Source organism: Leiobunum rupestre, chromosome 1, assembly GCF_980474605.1.
Source record: "Leiobunum rupestre chromosome 1, qqLeiRupe1.1.hap1, whole genome shotgun sequence".
In the NCBI taxonomy this organism is placed as follows: Eukaryota; Metazoa; Arthropoda; class Arachnida; order Opiliones; family Sclerosomatidae; genus Leiobunum; species Leiobunum rupestre.
The window spans coordinates 31,478,433-31,493,499 of NC_143384.1; the positions used below are offsets into that span (position 1 = coordinate 31,478,433).

The 15,067-nt window shown below is 36.2% G+C and overlaps 1 protein-coding gene across 2 annotated transcripts in view; it reads right to left on the minus strand.

Moving 5' to 3' along the window:
• The window catches only part of LOC149962108 (sodium- and chloride-dependent taurine transporter-like), a 63,793-nt gene that overhangs the window by 33,082 nt on the left and 15,644 nt on the right, over window positions 1-15,067 (minus strand). Inside the window, exon 1 of one of the 2 annotated variants that reach the window (XM_090178475.1) lies at window positions 2,003-2,510. The exons of the other annotated variant lie outside the window; for it this stretch is intronic. Coding sequence (XP_090034601.1) covers window positions 2,003-2,192 — 190 coding nt within the window. The 5' untranslated portion in view covers window positions 2,193-2,510. Of the gene's footprint in view, window positions 1-2,002; window positions 2,511-15,067 lie in introns of those variants that run through there. 2 annotated transcript variants of the gene reach the window in all.

Sequence of the window (15,067 nt, forward strand, 5' to 3'; positions counted from 1 at the left end):
TAATCATCATCATCATCATCATCATCATCAACTACCTATATCTATATAAATCTACTGAAAAATATTTGTGCGGCTAGCCCCCCCAAGATAAATTATAAATTATTATGGAAAACTTTCACCTAGGAGCAACAAACACAACACCCCACACAAGGAGAACGCAACCCGTCAAAAGTCGTGGATTTTCTTGTGTACATTTTTCATTGGCTAGACGCTTTAGCGCCTGCTGCCGTCGGAAGGGGAAAATTCGGAAATTGTCTCCCCCCCCCGTAAAACGTTCAGCGTAAAGGCTCGTGACGCTCGTCCAATGAAATTCGTACACAACCCTTCGTTAGCGTGTTTAAAGGCTAGCTGCGTTCTCCTTGTGTTTGTTGCTCCTAGCTGGCACAAACAAGGAGACGACCTGAGGTGATAATCACCGATTTTGTTCAAACTCGGGTATAATGTACACCTCCATGTAACTTGAAAAATCTGCAAGGGAAAAGTTGCGATGGGCTTTCGTTTTGCCATGGCAACCGAAAACGTTTTTGATAACATGCATGATTTGGAATTATTTCCATTGAAAATAACGTGGGAATCTGAAGGATTTTAAGGGTCCCCCAATTGACCAAATTGCATTTAAACTTGATTGAATTTTATTTTTAAAATCAATTTAAATGTATTTTTAACGTTTTTGAAATTTTCAAAAAAAATTATTTTAAAAAGGTTCCACAGGGGCCCTTAAAGTCCTTCAGATTCCAATGTTATTTTCAATGGAAAAATTCCAAATCATGTTTTCAAAAACGTTTTCGGTTGCCATTGCAAAACGAAAGCCCGTCGCAACTTTTCCCTTGCAGGTTTTTTAAGGTACATGGAGGACTACACTATACCCGAGTTTGAACAAAATCGGTGATTATCACCTCGGGTCGTCTCCTTGTAAGTCTTAAAATAAAATCCACTATTGCACAGTTTGAAATATTTAATTTGCGTGCTACGCCCGTTTCGACTCGATCTCACGAGTCAGTGCCTGACGAAGACTCGTGCGATCGATTCGAAACGTGCGTAGCGCCCAAATTAAATATTTCAAACTGTGCAATAGTGGATTTTATTTTAAAACTTATAAATTATTGTTTTTCATATTTTAAAAGGTATTAATTTGATATTACTAAAGAAGGGTACCGAAATAAGCTTAGAATCTAGTCCTATAAAATGTGCCAAAACAAAATTTTTGAATTAATTATAAATGAATTAATTGGCGTTTTAGATATCAGAGAGAACGCTTTCCTAGAAATTAAACATTAATATTATTTTAGTTTGATGTAAAAAAATTTTATAAAAAAAATTTATAAAAAAAATTCACCCTACAAGAATTTTTTGCGGTCGCCGCCGCTGAAGGGCTACCGAGGGGATAATAAATGACAATTTGACATATCACTGACCCTTCTAGACTTAATTGTTGAAGAGTTATATAAGATTTGACGGATACACTGTACGTGATATTAGCACACACAAATCCTTTCGTGTAATAAGTGAAAATTAAAAGGAACCTTTTCAGTCTTTACAGCGTACGATTTGTAAAATCCTAAGGGTATAATATTATTACATAAGTGTGACACTTCCTATTCTTCACTCGCAAAAGGTTTACTTCGTCATCGTTTCACGTTCGCTTGCTAACGCGTCACACGTAGCCTTTCAAATAGCATCGCTACGGGGAGATTTTCTTCATGTTATGTTGTCACTCCGTTACTAGCTCTCAGTAAAATATTCCCCAAAGTCACAAACTTATAGAATAATATTATTGACTTATGGTAAAATTAAAAGGCTAGTTATAGCAAATTCAATAAAATTTAAATAAAAATCGTAGTTTTCAATAATATTTGGTTTCAAATCTAGCTGTTTTTCCAAAATTTGCAGAAATTTAACTATTTTACAATTTAAATACAGCGAAATATGTCGAAACGCTACCTTTCTGTCAAAGTTTGATTGAACAAATGAAGACATTCGAAGCTAAAAGCCACAACATTACCTCCGCCGTTCTGGTAACACAAATAGGGAAACCTCCAGACGTTGCCCAATCCGACGCACAAGCTTATTCCCGCCATGACAAACTCCAGCCTGGAGCCCCATTTGGCCCTGGCGTTCTGCTTGACCGCGGTCACTGGCGCTCCGTCCGCGCTGGCCAGTGGCTCTAACTCGGCCACTTCGTTCATCTCCATCTATTACTGATCCGATGGTATAATTACGTCCGGAGTAATTGCGAAAAGGACTTGTCTCGCCAGCGACGCTAACTCGTTTAAGTTGTTCGCTCGAGAAGCACGGGCATTTTAATCAGATAGTTTTTTTGACGCCATATCGGGACCGAGAGAAATTTAAAAAATATAGAAATGAATCAGGAATATTAAGCAGCATTTTCCACCTCGTTTTAGCCCCCTTTATCGGATTTTTTTTTTACACCTTATTCGACGATGGTTGTTAAATGAAAACCATCCGTAAGTTTTATTTCGGCTTTTTTTACGTTCCTTTTAAGTTTAAACGATAATGTTGACATATTTATTACGACCACAAGTGCAGTAGACATCGAGAGTTTTCGGATCTGAATGTCTTTGACCAAATCGCGCATTTTGACCCTATCTGTACATATCATCTGGCTTCAAATTTTTTAACACAGAAATTATTTTGTAAAGTTACTATTTAACTAGGAGCAACAAACACAACACCCCACACAAGGAGAACGCAACCCGTCAAAAGTCGTGAATTTTCGTGTGTACATTTTTCATTGGCTAGACGCTTTAGCGCCTGCTGCCGTCGGAAGGGGAAAATTTGGAAATTGTCTTCCCCCCGCCCGTAAAACGTTCATCGTAAAGGCTGATGACGCTCGTCCAATGAAATTCGTACACAACCCTTCGTTAGCGTGTTTAAAGGCTAGCTGCGTTCTCCTTGTGTTTGCTGCTCGTGCTCCTAGCTATTTTAATATCTGTCCCTTCTTAGCCGTACAAATTCAATGAAAAAACACGCTTTTTTCTAGAGTTGCGAGTCTGAAAATGACCATGATTAGCCTAATATTGTTCGCAAATTTAAATTTTTGAATTTTCGGCTCCTTTTGTCGAATCGAAAAGTAAAACTAAACGTTTAGACTAGTCTAGAATTAAAACTCTTAAAAAGTAATGTATGTGTCAATTTTTGATTTTTCCGGCATTCGGAAATTTTTCCGGATTTTAATCTTTCAGGAAAATTAACCGCTTTAGTTTTTTTCAGTTCAAAGAACTGGTTTTCGTATAATTGTATTTATTGAATTAAATTAAATATTACTTTTGAGCCTTGAGTTGTGAGGAATTTGAAATCTGATCTCACTAATTTTATATTTCAATCAGATATTTTATCTGATTAGTTGTCTCATTAAAAACTCGTTTTCTAATTATATAATAGGCGCTCCAATAAAACATCTTCAAGGAAATTGCTAAGATGTAATATATCCGAGAGCCAGGACCCGCAGAGTATATGGAAACTTGGCCAACTTTGATCACGCGCGGTTCGTGCTACAGCAGGCAACGAAATCGCCTTATTTTCTTGAACCAGGATTTTCCCGCTAGGTGAATATTGGCGCTCCAACCTCACAGATTTTTACATTGGCTTCAATGCCAAACGGGTGTTATTAACGCGTCTTATACGCTTAATTTAAAATATCACATATATGTCGGCCACTTTTGCAATTAAATGGTAATAGTACATGTTAATATATTAATATTTACAATTTTTGTCAAAGGTAATTGCGTAAAAATGACAATAATACAACTTTAATATGAATAAGTTTGAATTCCCCGCCTTTGGTCTGTATAAAAAACTGATCTAAAGAAAATATATTCCGCTAGGGGCGCTCAACTCATACAGATATCTTTGGCTCGTAGGTTAACATAGAACAACGAGTGATCAAAGTTGGCCGTGATTGAAATAATGGAAACTTTTCACCTGTAAACAGAACGTCGTGTTTTGGCTAAGCCTTAATATTTAAAAAAATGTAATTGGCTAAAAAGGAACACTTAATTTGTTGCATACCGTAGAAGTGAAAAGTGTCCAATATTTCAACCAGCACTATGTAAACAGGAACTTGCAGATCCTGGCTTTCGGAAATATTACTTCTTCGCGATTTCCTTGAAGATGTTTTATTGAAGTGTCTATTGCCTTTTTATCATTGACAAAAAAAACTGAATTTTAGAATAACGTCTGGTAACTGCGCAGTGCAAGTTGATTTACCAAAAGACGTTGTTGAGGATGAAATAGTGCACGGGAAAAATTAACTTTCTGAAGCTTTTTCATTTCAAAATCTTAAATATGGTTTTCAAATAAGTAAATATATTAATACATTTTACATAGTTAAACGGACTAATACACGTGTTAAATTTTGAGCCATTTGTCTGGAATTCGCGCGCATTGAAAACTGTCTAGTAACTATTTGTTAATTTATATGTATTTGATAGATACTTCTCTGGTAAGTAATATATCATTTACTTATGAAGCCACGTATTTAAATAACGTAAATGCGACACAGACCATTGCAATATTTTGAGAGATTTCACCAAAATAAAAAAATAAAAATGTTTTAAATTTTGAAATATAATTCAGGCCTTAAATATGAACATATGTATTTTGCAATTAAATTTTAGTCCTGAAATAGGAACATATGTATTTTGAAATTAAATTTTAGCCCTTAATTGTGAACATATGTATTTTGAAATTAAATTATAGCCCTTAAATATGAACATATGTATTTTGAAATTAAATTTTAGCCCTTAAATATGAACATATGTATTTTACAATTAAATTTTAACCCTTAAATATTAACATATGTATTTGTAAATTAAATTTGGGCCCTTAAATGCGAACATATGTATTTTTAAATTAAATTTTGACCTTTAATATTTAAATGTTGACGTAGAACACCAAATTCTACCTTTTATACATATCTTTTTACTCAAAAATTCTTTTTTTTTCCTGCCAATCGAGTATGATTTGTCTTCTTTGTTGTTAAAAAATACGCGGACCACAGGTTATTCGCGAAGTTATGAAACAAAAATAGATGATAAGGGAGGTATGTTACTTCCAAAACTGTCGACGGAGGCACTGATCTTTTCGTCCTTGCTAGTCCCCGTTTTGAGACCAAACACGACTTTGAGACTGAGTCCTCAAAATCAATCACGAGTTGAGTCAGAGGAAAATCACGAAATACAGGGGGTTTCAAAAGGTTTTGCAAAAACTTGAAGGAGTTGTAGAGGGTGAGTTGAGAAGTATGCCGGTTTTTTTCCCCATTTTCCTTAACGATGAGTTAAAAGAGCGCCAGAGAGCTTCAAAGTGTGGCCTACTAGCCCCTGGAAGTAGGCTGCAACCGGCACGAAACCAAGCAGCAGGGAAATGTGAACATTAAAGGGAATATAACCTCAGATATTTTGTGTGGAACACCAACGTTTGCAGCTCTGGCCGCTCTTGCCTTTGGCTTTAAAAATGTTTGGCGCCACTGTGCAGGGAAGTTTGAAAAATTGAGGGGGTCTTCCATAAAGATTGCTTTGCAGGTTATATTCCCTTTAAGGTTTGGGTTCGTGTGATAGGTAAAAAGGCCTTTGTAAACAAATCGAGGTAACCAGCGTAAAAAAAGTAAACTTAAACAGTATTTAAAATCCCTACTGCTTGGTTTGGCGTTTGTTGCAGCTTACTTCCAGGGGCTAGTAGGCCACCCTTTGAAGCTCTCTGGCGCTCTTTTAACTCATCGTAGGAAAAGGGGGGGAATCAGGCATACTTCTTAACTCACCCCCCACAACTCCTTCAAATTTTTGCATAACCGTAATTCTGGGAAAAATTGGTTTTTACTTGATGTTTGCTTGTCAGCATAGTGACTACGTAGTTAGTTACTGAACGGTGTTATTTCTAGTCAGTGCTGTTTTTAAAGATGGCGGCTATAAATTTTACGGGGGCCGCAAATCAGAGGAAACGAAAAATATTATTTTAAATAATTAATGAGTTGGTAAATGTCGAATTGACGACAATATTCTTTATTGTTGCAAAGATCAGTCTTTTATTAAAAAGCGAAAACGGCCATTGCAGTAGCTGAGCGTTCCAATTAAATGATAGGCCTTTGACCAAACCGATAAAATTGTTGATTAAAACTACAGTTGTATAATTTAAACTCCTCCGCCAGATAAACTGTAAACACCGATAGTAACAAAATGTTGGCATCGATTACTCATCGATGTTTTTGATGAGCGTTACTGAACGTACCCCTTTTAAAAGAAGGTTGTCATTATCTTCTTTAAGGGAAAATATTTTTACGATAATACTAATTTTTTACAAGCGCTTTTAAGCTGTTACTTCGTATTAGTGGCAGCTAGGAGCAACAAACACAAGGAGAACGCAGCTAGCCTTTCAACACGCTAACGCAGGGTTGTGTACAAATTTCAATGGACGAGCCTTTACGCTGAGCGTTTTACGGAAAGGGGGGAGACAATTTCCGAATTTTCCCCTTCCGACGGCAGCAGGCGCTAAAGCGTCTAACCAATTAAAAATGTACGCGAGAAAATCCACGACTTTTGACGGGTTGCGTTCTCTTTGTGTTTGTTGCTATTGGCGATCATAGTGGAAAGCGCCCGATACACCTAAACAAGAAAGCCAATGTTACTTTATAGAAAGGCCAATTTAGTTAATACTCCCTTTAAACAACGTCGAAGGTAAGACTTCGCTCGTATTTCGAACGAAAATCTCGGCTCTAAACCACGCCCATTTCTATGAGTCTTCTTCCATTGTTTTGACTTAAGCCGCGTTGCTTCGTTGCTCAAAACTGACCTTCAACCTCTAGCGTAACCGTGGCTTTGATGTCTGAATCTGAGTCGAGCCCAAAAACGGTTTTAAAGAAAAGTATGAGCTGAGCCAGAGTCCGTGCGCGGTTGGTACAGCTACGGCGGCGTGCTGCGCTCAAGATTTGTCAAGTTATACGACGCCGTTGAAAAATCTGTCGTATTTTTAATCCCCCTCAAAAGGATCTCTCGAAAACCTTCTAACCCGAAACTGTCATTGGATAATCGAGGATGTACGAAACGATAAGGTTTCAATTGAAATTGTCCGTAGCCGCAGTTGAGGAATTTAGGCCGTTCGTTAAGCCTGCGGTTAAAATGAGGATTTAATGGTTAAAATTACCTTCAATGGCGTTTTAAATCGTATAATACAAAGATTACGCCCTTACCATCACGATAAAGGTATATTGAGAACCCAAGAATTAATTATCTCTTAATTACCTCAAACGTCACCAGCAGTGGCGTAGCCAGAAATTCGCCAAAGGGGGGTCGAACTATGTGAATATTAAAAGGGGGGTCGAGAAGGGGGTGGAAATTTAGTACAGTCAAAGGTAGGCCCGAGGGAGAGGTCTGGACCCGGAAACCCCCCACCCCTTGTCTACGCCACTGGTCACCAGCACGCGCTTCCATTGGAATAATAACGGATAGTGTATAGTATAGTCTTTTAAAAAGCCGTATTAATTGCGCATAGGATCCGGATAAGAGATGTCGCCACCGGTATCAGCAGCTAGTAGCGCGCGGTTCAACACTGACGGATGACGACGCAAAAATGAACCAGTTTGCATTTGATATTTTGACAATTATACCAGAAGTGTGACACTTCCTATTGTCAACATGTCAGTGGCGAAGCTAAAACCCGCGAGGCCCCCCCCGCAAAACAATATTCGGAATTTTATCCGGTATCTAGTATATACTTTGATATGAAATTAGGGGGCCCCTAAAGCTCCGCCCCCCCCGCACTGTGGGGTCTGCGGGGACCTTATCTACGCCACTGCAACATGTAGAAGTTTTACTGAGAGCTATTCACAAGACAAACTGCTTTACGGGCTTCGTCGCCGTTTTGCGTCCGCTCGCTCCCACGTCACACGTATCCTTTGACAGCGCCTCGCTACGGGGAGATTTTCTGCTTGTGATGATGTCACTTCGTTACTAGCTCTCACTCTCAGTAAAATATTCCTCAAAGTGACAAACTTATGGAACAATATTTTAGACTTATGTTAACATTTTTATTCCCATTTTGTGGCTGGAAAATTAAAAAATTTACTGACTTAAAAATAAATCAACAGAATGCGTACGTATTAATCATAGAATTTACTCTTATTTATTTCACCAATGCTTGTTTTATGAAACTTAAAACTAAAAATCGGCCAACAACATATTCAGCTGTGCCAACAATTTTTTACGTTAATGAAAGTAAAAAAAAACACTCCCAAAAGCACTTAAAATTGCTTCTTAATATTTACTAGAAATTAATAAATACAAAATATAGTTATATATCAGGATAGCTAATACACAAGCGCTTTTTAAACCATCAATGTTTTCGTCTTAGTCAAATCAAATTGTAGAAATCAATTATTTACCCTACGAACGTGTTAAATTATTTAAAAGGTAAAAAAACAGTGAAAAACTTGTTTTGGTATTGCCAGAAATACATGAACCGAAATTATCAGCGACTGCTTTTTTATTCTGAGGCGTTTTCCCACAGCGCTAGGGGAGGGTGACAAGGAAGCATTCAAATATTTCAACCCACCCGCGGCCAAGGTATATTTTTGAGTGCATGCCGGGTAGAGTATTATGCCATCTAGTGAGTGAAAAATGAAATAGTTCCAGTTGAACGAAGGTCAAATTATCGAACGTATTATAGTCTGCGAACCTAGGCTTACTAGTTGATAGATTGTGAAGTTGTAGTATCATTTAGTATGCAGTCGGAAAGTAGTTTAACTTTTTAAATAATGGAAGAAAACTTAAGAATACGTGATAAATTGATAGGATATTTAAAAAACCTTAACCGCCCGTTTGTTGCGTCAAGAAAGCAGGTTTTTTTTAACTAAATTGATATCTGATATAATGGTAGCTGTAATTCTTTACACTGACTGAAAAAGGTACTTTTTAAGTATTTTTTTAGTCCGTGTTTTTTTAAAGTTTCTCACGGCGGCCACCAGGGTGAGTATTCAAATCTGTACCACGGACCCGTAGAGGATTGCATTCCGCGGAGGGGGGGACTACAACCGAGTAAAGAGAGGGGGAGACGGGGAAAACGCCTTTAGTATAAGCGGGATAGGTCGCTGATAATTTCGGTTCATGTATTTCTGGTATTGTAATAGTTCTTTTTATAAACTAACGTGGCCTTCTTGTTGAAATGTTGCTCTTACGTCACAGTCTCTTACTTTCACAAGCCTACTAGCGCGCGCTACAGTCGCTAGGATTATGGTTTTTTTAGCGCGCGTGAAAATCGCTCGTGCGCAAAATATACTAATAAAGCTGTGTCTTGTGACGTAAGAGCAACATTTTAACAAGTTGGGCAAGACCACTTTTTATTTTATAAAATCAACTATTGTACCAACCGATTCTTCCTTGAAAATTAAATCTGAAATAAATCAGGTTTTTGAGCCAAGTTTTAATTTGCTCTCTTACGTGACTAACGTTAAATGGAATTGCAACGATTCATCGAGTGGCTAATTGATAAGGACTGGTTTCATCATTTTGAAACTGTGTTCGAAAAACTGATACATTTCTTTCTTGGGTTTTGCATACTAAGTGCCCTACGATTCTACATAAATCACAGAAAACTTTTAAAAATACCGAGAAAAAAGTCAAAAAACACTTTATCTGAAATTTTTTTTCTTAATATTTATACATTTGATCTTGACATTGCATTATTTATTCCCCGCCAAATTCAATTTTTATTTCACCTTGGATTAATAGCTCTTTCTATCTATATTATAAGGAGCGCTTGGTACGTTGGTCGTACGTCCGAGCTTTCTGGAATGTTTGCTTAATAAATATAGCGCCATCTGCCTTAATATCTGGAAACTAAATATGTTAAGAAATAGACGAATTTTGAATTTCAATGTTATTTGGTTGAAACTTTCAGCTGTTGTGTAAAGATAATTTTGAATAAGCAGACAGCTTTCACATAATATATTTAAAACTCTGTCGGTAGGCGGCGATACTTGTGATCAAAATTTAGACTACGCACGAAGCTTATAGGTGTTTCTATAAAATAAAACAATAAAAAAATTAAAGTGTAAAAATGTTTTTCTCCGTGTCACGAGCTTAAGCTTTTTAGTGCTTTATTGGCACGCGCGTGTCGCACGTGGACTTCAAATTCCAAAATCTTGATCGACTCTTGCGCGTGCTCTCCATCTTCAATAATTATAGCTAGTGACGTAGAAAAAACATTTACACGTGATCTCCCGTATTTTATAGAAACACCTATTGGGATACTGAGCTTCTCTTCCAATTGCTCTTTATATAAAATACGAGAGGTCACGTGATTACGTTAGATTCATCGTGCAGTTAAAGTTAGAGAGCGCGCGCATATTTTTGTTTTTGTTGAGCTCGCGCGAAAACGCACGAGACCCTCTACGCGGAAATATTAGGAAGCGCGCGCTCCAAAAAAAAACCACTTTTTATACATGTATGCGTATATATTTTTTTTATAGAAAGAGCTATTACCGTATGGTCCAAAAATTGTGTACGAAATTTTAACATTACGCGAATAGGAAGCGATGTACACTCTCTGGTAATACCATGGACGAATTGAACGATCCTTCGCGCTAGTGGTGCTGCGGGCGATTTCTGGAACTTCTTTTCTCTAATCACGAAACGTTCTTTTTCAAGATTTCAACGTACAATTCCGTAATACGCTTAGTTCGCCATCTATGGTGAAAATTTCATCATTATTTAAAATTGCGCGAAATTTGAATTTAAAAAAAGCGAGAACAAGCTTTTGAATTACAGAACGGTGCCTTAAAAAACGGCAAGAACTAAGTTAAATTTATGGTTTAATACAATTAATGTAGAATGGACTGAGAAAATATCCCAATTTATTTTTAAAAACATGCTAAAACCGTTAAATTATTTCAATTTCAATTGATAAATACGTGTAAAATATTTGGAAACGTATTTTCATACTACGAAATCCGAAACGATCTAAAAAAGTACCATTGTACTGCCCATAACAACAGCTTAATTCGCACCTAGTGATGTAAGTTTAACGGTAAAAATAAAAACGGTAAATTTACCATTAAATCTTTTATTTAATCAAAATAATGATTTGATGTCACAATAACTATTAAAATAGTATTTAAATTTGACCATAGCCTTAGGTTACGTTAACCTTCGAGAAACCTCCTAGATAACCCCTTCGAAATACATTTAAATGTAAAATCACAGTGCCGGAAATTTGGAGTCTTTAACAGGAAAATGATTTAGTTTTCTGGTCCAATGTAAAAGGTAATTGTTTTTTCTTTTATTTGAAGTTCAACGAAATATTTTTGGCTGGTTTTTGATTTATAAAAAGATTAAACTTGCAAAAATTTGCAACTCGAAGTACTCGTAGAGATGTGAACCGGTAAATTTACCGGTAATGCTAAAATTACGGTAAATTTACCGGTTCACATCTCTACGAGTACTTCGAGTTGCAAATTTTTGCAAGTTTAATTTTTATGGCTTAAAATCCGTTGATGGATAGTTATCACGTAAAAGATATATGAAATACATTCTTCAATTTATTTGTTTAGGGCGGTAGGAGTTTATTGATCACGCGGTGGATCGGGAACTACGCCAAGAATCGACTCAACATACAGTATAGTCATTCTACCAAAGTACAAATAATTACATTGTTGACTACACAATTTTCCTATTTGAGAGTTCCTTTGGACTTCAAAACACAGAGGAAATTTTCACACTCTATTTTATCACACCGGTAAGTAGAACTTCTGGGCATTTTGGCCACCGAACAAAATGTGAATATTTTCGAATCTGTGGCATAAATTTTCTACCGTTTTGAAATTATTAAATCGTTCTTTTCATTTCATTTTCAATAACATATTAACATATTATTTACAATGAAAATTCTAGTGTTGTAAGTCGAAACATTTTCCGGAAAATGACTGAAGCCTCTTTTCAAGAAAAGTTTCCGTATTTTTCCGTAAAAAATAAAAAAAAAAGTTTCATTACATGATTAGTCTAATATATTATTTACAAATTCCAATAAAGCAGCATTTTAGCCTAATTTTCTCGAATCTAAAAGTAAAACTAAATCTCTAGACTAGTTTAAACTGATTAACAATGTAACGCTATTAATGTTTTGTAGTATGTTTCTGATATTAGACATTTCATATCGATAAAAAGTTAAAAAACATTAAAAACCTTTAAAAAGTAATTTGTGTTTCAATTTTTTTATTTTTCCGATTTGCGGAAAATTTTCCGCATTTTATTTTTCCGGAAAATTAACACTATAAAAAAACTCATTATAATTTTAAGATTTGGTAATACTAATTACAACAACAACTAGCTGGGGCCTAGCAGTAAACTATAATACCAAAATCTGGAAGACGTGTTTAGCACTTGAATTTATTTATTTATACTGGTCAGCATAGTATAAACTTTAGTTTATAATATAGAGCGCTTTCAATTTGACAAATTGAGAAAAACCGGTAACTGCCATGGTGGCCACGGTGAACGCTACAGTTGTGACGTCACACGTTTTCAAAAACGTGTGAAACGAAAACATTCTAAATATCTTTCTAGAAAAGTATTAAACCTAAAAACCTTGCAGGCTTCTCAAACTATTACAAAGGGATAAAATTATTTATTAATTAGTATTCCTATTTCAAGATTAGCACTTTCACCTCGCAGCAAGAGGAGCCGGGTTCGATCCCAACTTGTGGCACTGGATGAAAACTCGGAACAACTCCTTCCGCGTTGAGTTTGCAAGTTATCTCCCCACTGGTTTAAGGGGTTTTCCCTCGAGATCTTTGGTTTCCCCTTCCATTAAAACTTGTTGAGGTTAACGGTAATAGTTAGTGTAGGGAGCTGTAGGCTCGCGTGGCATGAATGGCTTGCCACCATCCTCCTACGCATTGTAACCCGGCCACCTGAATTAATGGCTTTAAAAGTCGCTCGATGACTTAGGCCTAGGGTGGTGCTTTGGGTATTAGCCTAGCTGATAGTTATTATTATTAAACGTCTTTTGGGTTTGACCAGTGGTTTCTGTGGGGTGTAGGACATGATTTACCTATCTCAAAATTTCAAATGACCCTTAAATCCTAGCGAGGGAACCCCAACATTTTCCATTTAGTGAAAACGTTTTGTGGCTTAACTTTAAAATTCCTTAAAATTATACTTTAAAAATATTACAAAGACCATAGAAGTTGAAATTTGGAGGTTGAGTGACTTGAGTCACCGTATTTCACTGTAGCTTAATAAATAATAAAAGTACTTAAAAATACTTCTAAGAGATCCATAAATATAGAAATACGCTCGTCGATTTCTTGGCCAATCTTTTTGATATTTGTAATACATTTTGCAGGCGTTTCAATGGAGATAGAATAGTTGTGTTTGTTGGAACCCGAATTACAATACACCATTTAGGTTTCAAATGGAACCGAATTCTGATTTAAATTATTTATTTATTTTATTTAAAATCAAAAACACGAGCTACATACTCTAAAACCCAATATTTATGTTTAAAATTTAAGATTAAAACAACGAAATTTCCTTTTGCACAAGGAAATTTCGTTGTTAAAATTGAATTTCAAAAATATATTTCATGCAAGAATAACGCTAATTTACTAAAATATAACCAAATATTTGACAACTTTAGGGACGACTTTGTGTGAGACTGGTCTATTTTTCTAAAATATTTTTTACAGGAAAGTAAATCTTGCTCGAGGCATATAATGCCGGGAATATTATGTTTTTATAATACGCTTTCAACACTCCTAAACATGCTCACATCTTATTATTTTAAATTACTTTCTTTACTATGGAAATATGAATTAATTAAAATGTTATTTTTATGAGCGTACACGTTCTATGCGCCCCTGCTTGAATGGAATTTAATTCATGCTAATAAGTCCATACAGCATGAAGCTAAGGGAATTCTTACCCCATCTAGTGTCAGACGCCAGTACCAAACATTCCCGAGGTTCCATCTTAAATCACGAAATAATGTCTGATAAAATCATTCGTTTAGTGAAACCCAGTCGCTCTACTATAACTCAATTATCTTGTATCATAATTTAAATTTTCTTGAGTTGATTTTTTAGTCACTTCCAAAGTTAACAAATCAAGTTTCGAAATAACTATATAAATTTGACATAATAATAATCAGCTAGGCTAATACCCAAGGCACCACCTTAGGACCAAGTCATCTAGCGACTTATAATGCCTTTAAACAGGTGGCCGGGTTGTAATTCGTAGGTGTGGGGGGGCAAGCCCTTCAAGCCACGCGAGCTAACAGCTCCATACACTAACTACATTTGAACTAAGATATTCAAATTAATTAGAATCGTTTTAGATTTGGCCCTTAATGAATTGGTGAATTTCTGCATCATTAGACCTATTTATTTTTTATAAATATTCATTTATAGTAATCACATCAAAGTTGTAAGCGGCTTGTGAGCCGACATCCAAGCAGGTACACAAATGATATCACACAAATGTGGAAATTCAGGAAAATACGATTAATAAAAGCCAAAAAGTGACAAAAATAGTAATAATATTAAAATCTGAAAAGTAAAGAGATTAATCTGATCCTCGTCAGGCCCGGACTGGCTTCTTTGAGGGCCCTCGGCTAGAGACTGAAAAGGGGCCCCCTTATTGGGTGGTGTGGGGGTATGAAATAAAAATCTAATTATTATTAAAATTTATTTTAAACAATTTGGGGCCCCCTTGAGCCCGGGGCCCTCGGTGATCGCCGACCAGCCGCTATGGCCAGTCCGGGCCTGATCCTCGTCCATTCCTGAGGTATGTCCCGTGGCAGAACCTAGTAAACGTCAATTTGAAAAAATTTCTCATTGGTAGTAAATTCCAGAACAAGTATACTCGTATTCCGGGTAGTGGATACTAGTTACATTGCCATAAGGTAATAATGTCCATAAAAATAAAAAAAATTAAAAAATGGAGTTTACTAGGTTTTGACACTTGACAGACTAGCTCTCTACTTGACTCAAGTGCTCGAAGCGCGATTACACTAGGAGCGCGTGATTTAATTCTAGTGGAAGCCTTTGTTTAGCTGTAGATAT